Source organism: Triticum dicoccoides, chromosome 4A, assembly GCF_002162155.2.
Source record: "Triticum dicoccoides isolate Atlit2015 ecotype Zavitan chromosome 4A, WEW_v2.0, whole genome shotgun sequence".
In the NCBI taxonomy this organism is placed as follows: Eukaryota; Viridiplantae; Streptophyta; class Magnoliopsida; order Poales; family Poaceae; genus Triticum; species Triticum dicoccoides.
In genome coordinates, this window is record NC_041386.1 from 693,208,303 (window position 1) to 693,214,691 (window position 6,389).

At 42.2% G+C, this 6,389-nt stretch overlaps 1 protein-coding gene across 1 annotated transcript; it reads left to right on the top strand.

Moving 5' to 3' along the window:
• Positions 1-1,945: 1,945 nt before the first annotated feature.
• LOC119287965 (receptor-like protein EIX2) lies at positions 1,946-5,497 on the top strand. Its single transcript, XM_037567578.1, has one exon. The coding sequence runs from the start codon at positions 2,268-2,270 to the stop codon at positions 5,277-5,279; it is 3,012 nt and encodes a 1,003-aa protein (XP_037423475.1). The 5' UTR covers positions 1,946-2,267; the 3' UTR covers positions 5,280-5,497.
• Positions 5,498-6,389: the final 892 nt, after the last annotated feature.

Consider the following 6,389-nt stretch of genomic DNA (forward strand, 5'->3'; position numbering starts at 1 on the left):
AGACAAAAGTTTCTACATCCATCCTTTAATCTTCTCCCACACCCTATCACGCAAATATTTAAAGGTGCCATTCTTAGAGTGTCCTACCTCGGTGGGCATCCCCAGATATCTCTCACTTAGGGACTCATTCTGCACATGTAACTTATTTTTGATCTCTTCTCTTGTACTTGGGGAGCAACCCTTTCTATCTGAGGTGGTCCTAAACCTTTGTACGTCCATCTGTTAGCAAAGGAAAAGCGATTTGTGCAGAATTTTGTGCGTGGGCCGCGCGTCCTATGGCCCAGTAAAGTCAGCCCATTTTTTCCCGCCGACGCGGGAATAAAAAAACATCCTATTTCCCGCACAATGTAGCAAACAGGTTCAGCTACGCACAGGGTGCCCAAGAATCGGCGGCCAATTTTTGTTTATGCTCTGTTTCAAATTTCCTTTTTCTGTTTCTTTCTCTTTTTATTTCCTGTTTTATTTTTTTCCTATTCCAAATCTATTTTTACCTTTTTCTGAAATTCACAATTTTAAGAAAATGTTCGCAATTTCAATTTTTATTCAAAATTTCGTAAAAAGTTATGAATTACAAAAATGTGTTCCTATTCTAAAAAATGTTTAGATGTTTTTTGTTGTGCCAATTTTTTTTAAAATGTAAAAAATATTCTCGTTTTAAAAAAAAATCTGTATTTAAAAAAATCAAGATTTATAAAAATGCACTTGAAAAATGTTCCAAATTTGAAAAATTCTTGTTTCTGCTGTATGTTTAAAAATCGAAAAGAATGTTTGCATTAAAGAAATGCATTTTCCAAAATTCTACTGCATGTATAAAACATGTTCCCATTTTCAAAAATTGTTCACAACTTAAAAAGTGTTCGTATTTTTATAAGAAGGTTCATGTTTTTAAGAAATGTATGAGAATTCAGGAATGTTCTGTTCAAATTTTTTGTTCTTGCTTTGTCCAAAAATGTATGGAATTTTCAAAAAACTGTTCATAATATAGAAAATTGTTCACGTTGCCAAGTATATCTGGTAGTTCATGTTCTGAATTCCGAAATTGCGTTCCTATTTAAGAAATGTTTAAAATTTTAAAATTTTGTCATTCCAATTTTTTCAGTATTTAAAAATTTATTCCCATTTTTTGAATTTTTTTGGGGTTTCCAAATTTGTTCAATATTTAATAAATGTTACAAATTTGAAAAATATTCTTGTTTTAGTGATATGTTTAAAAAATGAAAATAACTTTTGCACCAAAAGACACATTTCCTATATTTCTTCTATATGTTTAAAACATGTTCCCATTTCCAAAAAAAAAATTCACAACTTCAAAAAAAATCGTATTTTTATAAATCAATCATGCTTTTAAGAAATGTTTGTGAATATCCACAAATGTTCCGTTCAAAATTTTTGTTCGTTTTTTTAATGTGTGGAATTTTTTAAAAAAATCATGATTTGGAAAACTGTTCAAGTTTTTTTTGTGGGTCTAAAAAAAAAACTGTTCACGTTGCCAAGTATATTTGGCATTTCATAGTTATCAGTTTATTCTTTAATATTCACGCTGACCATTGGTTAGCAAAACACGTTTGTTTGAGTGGCTAGCAACATGTGGTCGGGTCTTTGAGGTCGTGAGTTCGATCACTCCCATACGCGCATCGAGCGAAGTCGGCTTGTTCAGAATAAGGGACACCATAAATTATTGACAGTGGTAGCTTCCATGTGCCAATAAAAGATAATATGCTGGTTAATTATAATTGAAACAAATTATGGGAACGTGCCAATAAAAAAGAATTGTTTGGCTCTAATTAAAGGGTGCCATGTTGAACTAGAGAATACAGACATGTGGGGGGTGTTGATCAATTCTTATATTGAGCTAGAGGTATGTAATTTTATTATCCCGTTGCAACGCACGGGCACGTGTGCTAGTGTATACATAGAAAATACATCAATACATCCATTGCTTTCTTTCTCCTTTTCGACCTCGAGATTCTCAGAGTTCACACTAGACAAGAAAGACGACCACTAGGAAGAGTTCACACTAGGCAGCAGTGCGTTGTTGCAATTGCACCGGTCCATTCAATCAACGTCACCTTTGGTGACTGGGTCATGGTCTCTTCGCCCCACTCTGCTTTCCCAATATTCAGTGGCCTTTGGTGACTAGGTCATAGCCTCTTCGTCAACTGGCACCAACCAGACCCGAATGAACGGTACATGACCGTAGGCCAGACATCTCCAGTTCGGCAGTTCTCCACAAAGCATCCTCTGGAAGGTATTGCTCTTCTTCCAGCATGCATCACACAGCCGTCCTCCTCCTCCTGACCATCATAAACGCCACTTCGTTCTTCACGGGTGATGCGCCACAACCCCCAAGCTTCCACGGTGGCAGTTGCATCGCCGCCGAGAGGACTGCCTTGCTCTCTTTCAAAGAGGGCATCACAAGCGACCCCGCCGGCCTCCTCGCCTCGTGGCGCGGCCAGGACTGCTGCCGGTGGAGAGGCGTCAACTGCAGCAACCAGACCGGTCACATCATCGGGCTTCGCCTCCGCACTCCAAGCCCGAACGTGTTCAAGGATCCATGTGACGGTAACAGTCTGCTCGGTGAAGTAAGCCACTCTTTGCTTTCCTTGGAGCATCTAGAGCACCTGGACCTCAGCATGAACTGCTTGTTTGGGCCAAACGGCAGCTTTCCAGAGTTCCTGGGCCAGATGAGGAACCTGAGATACCTCAACCTCACCGGCTTAACGATGTTTACCGGTAGGGTGCCTCCACAGCTTGGTAACCTGTCCAAGATGCAGTATCTGTCCATCGGCCAGGCTGGTAGTCGCTCTCAGATGTACTCTGATGACATCACCTGGTTAACAAACCTTCGTTTGCTACAGCACGTTAGCATCGGAGGGATAAATCTCTCGGGGATACATGACTGGCCTCATATGCTGAACATGATCCCGTCTCTAAGGGTTATCAGTCTTAGTGGTTGTTCGCTTCAGAGCACAAATCAATCGCTTCCGTACCTCAATCTCACAAGACTTGAAAAGCTTGATCTTTCCTGGAACACTTTTGACCACTCAATTGCAACTAGTTGGTTTTGGAAAGCCACAAGCCTCAAGTACCTCAATCTTCAGGCCAACAGATTATCCGGCCAATTTCCCGACGCACTAGGAAACATGACATCCCTTCAAGTCCTTGACGTGTCAACAAATTGGAACAAGTACTTGATGATGACAGGAAACCTGAAGAATCTTTGCAGTCTGAACATTCTAGACTTCAGCAATAATGAAATAAATGGAGATATAGCAGTCATGATGGGGGGTTTGCCAGAATGCGCATGGGAATCTTTGCAAGAGCTAGATTTCAGCTACAACAGTTTCACGGGAACATTGCCAAATTTGATAGGTACATTCAGCAGCTTGAGGAGACTTGAACTCTCCAATAACAACCTCACGGGGAGTGTACCACCAGGCATTGGGAATTTGACATGTTTAACTGCCCTTGACCTTTCGAACAACCGCTTCAGTGGAAGTGTACCCTCTGAAATTGGTTCCCTGATCAATCTATCTTCTTTGGATCTAAGCAACAACAACTTCAGTGGTATTGTGCCTTCTGAAATTGGTGCCCTTAGTGATCTGACTTCTTTGGTCCTAAGCAAGAACAACTTTAGTGGTGTGATCACGGAAACACATTTTGCAGGTCTAAAAGGTTTAAAGAACATAGACCTGTCTTCCAATAGTTTGAAGATTGAAGTAGATTCCGATTGGCTTCCTCCCTTCAGGCTGGAGTCTGCGCTGTTTTCATCTTGCCGAATGGGTCCTCTGTTTCCTGCCTGGCTTCAGTGGCAACAAGAAATTACTAAACTTGACATTTCCAGCACAGCTCTAGTGGACAAGATTCCTGATTGGTTTTGGTCTACATTTTCACGAGTCACATACCTCGACATGTCTGACAACCAAATTAGTGGAAACTTGCCAGCACATCTAGATGACATGGCGTTTGAAGAACTCTACCTCAGTTCAAACCGGCTTACAGGGCCAATACCACCGTTCCCAGGAAATATCACCGTGTTCGACATCTCCAACAATTCCTTTTCAGGAACACTGCCATCAAATCTTGAAGCTGTGGAACTGCAAACATTGCTCATGTATTCAAATCAAATTGGTGGTAGCATTCCAGAATCTATGTGTAAACTACAAATGCTGGGAGATCTAGATTTATCAAGCAATCTTTTGGAGGGTGGAATTCCTCAGTGCTTTGAGAACATATCCATATCATACCTACTATTAAGCAACAATAGTTTATCAGATACATTCCCAACATTTCTGCACAATGGAAAGAGTCTCGAGTTTCTTGATCTTGCATGGAATAAGTTCTATGGAAGGATACCAACATGGATAGGAGAGCTCAGAAGATTACGGTTTGTGCGACTAAGTCACAACACGTTTTCTGGGACTATTCCAGTTGAAATAACGGCTCTCAGTTATCTTCAATATTTGGATCTATCAGGAAATAACATATCCGGTGTTATACCTTTGCATCTGTCAAACCTAACAGGTATGACCCGGAAGGGCTTCATGCCTATATCTGGTACAGATATTGGTCCATCTGATTTGGGTTCAGTAACTGTAACAGGTCAATTTGGAGCGCTCTTGTCAATAATCACAAAAGGGCAAGAGCTTAGATATGGTGGCACCCTGGCATATTTTGTGAGCATTGATTTATCAGGCAACTCCTTGAGTGGTGAAATTCCCATGGATATCACTTCCCTTGATGCATTGATAAATCTCAATTTGTCATCAAACCACCTGAGTGGAAACATTCCTAGCAAGATTGGCGACCTACGGTCATTAGAGTCTCTTGACCTCTCTCAGAACAAGCTTTCCGGTGAAATCCCATCAAGCTTGTCAAGTTTGACATCTCTTAGCTATTTGAACATGTCTTATAATAGTTTGTCTGGAAGGGTACCATCAGGCCACCAACTTGACACCCTTAGTGCCGACAACCCAGCACTTATGTACATTGGAAACAACGGACTTTGTGGGCCTCCTCTTCAGAAGAATTGTTCAGGAAATGGTACGGTTTTTCATGGTCATCTTGGAAGCAGCAATCGGGAATTTGAGCCACTGACCTTCTATTTTGGTCTTGTGCTGGGACTTGTAGCGGGGCTCTGGAGTGTGTTTTGCACGTTCCTGTTCAAGAAGACATGGAGGATTGCTTATTTTCAACTCTTTGATGAGCTGTTTGACAGAATCTATGTATATGTGGTTGTGAAGTGGGCAAGCTTCACAAGGAAGACAGATGAAGAATAAGCAGATTTCTTGAAGGAGACAATGTCCGTGCCACAAGCAATAGAATGGGAGCTCCATATTAATCTGGCTGGGTGAGGAGGACACAGAATATGTGTTAAGTCGTGTGTCTTGTTTAGCTTTTTGTCTAAATAAAGATGTCTGTTGGATAATTCTTCTTATATATACATGTAAGACTTTTGCTATGCAGGACCCCAATCGCACAAGGACCTTTTGCTGAATAGTTTCCACAGGTTTTTCTGCTGTAATCAGGGAATTAATTTTTCTTTGTTGCGTGATAGATGTAGATTAAGGGGCAATATTCTTTGAACTAGTACAAAATCCTGCAAAACTGCAGGTCTGCACCATATATATACTCCTGTAAAACTTAACCATTTAAAAACTGCAGCCCTATATATCCCATATTGAACACTCCCAGACATATGGATATGCACTCTACACTACAGCAACAACTTATGAATCGATGCTACGCCTTCTATTTACGGGTGCCAATTATACAGGTGAGAGATTATTGCATGAACCCTTCCAGTTTCAAGACTTCTGATCAAGACATTACCTGGTTACGAATGAATGACGTTGTACAACGGACGCGCCCACCGTCAGGATTGGAGATGCCCTGCATCGGGCGCCCACCATCGTCTGATCGCAGGGTTACAGTGCGCGGGCGTCGTCCTCAGCTGCTCCTCCCGTTCGTATATTGGTGCGGCAGCCGAACTTCACCACACCGGTGAACAGCGGGCCAGGCATTCTGTCGAACAGTTGGCGGACGTGGCCACGCCGTTCCCCGCTCTGGTGACCACTGCATCTTAAGTGACCAACAAGGAAAAAGGGTGGTCCGCTGGTGGCGGTGGCCGCAGGCAGTGGTCGGCGGTGCGGAAGCGATAGCGATGGCCCGTCCGGCGAGCGGGGAGCCGTGGACGAGAGCACCGGAGGAGGCGCGACGGTGGGCAAGTCTGTCAGGGAACATTGCTCTGTTTTTTCCCCTCCTTCCGGCCTTTCTTAGTTTTCACATGATTTCAATTGGAAATTTGGCGCATAGCTTTGGGGGGGAATAAATGGTCAACCGATCTTATGTACTGATCTCCACTACTTTTATTTCTCTCGACATGCGTG

Bases quoted from the DNA above. Each gene is read 5' to 3' on its own strand.
- LOC119287965 (XM_037567578.1), top strand. From the start codon at position 2,268: ATGCATCACACAGCCGTCCTCCTCCTCCTGACCATCATAAACGCCACT.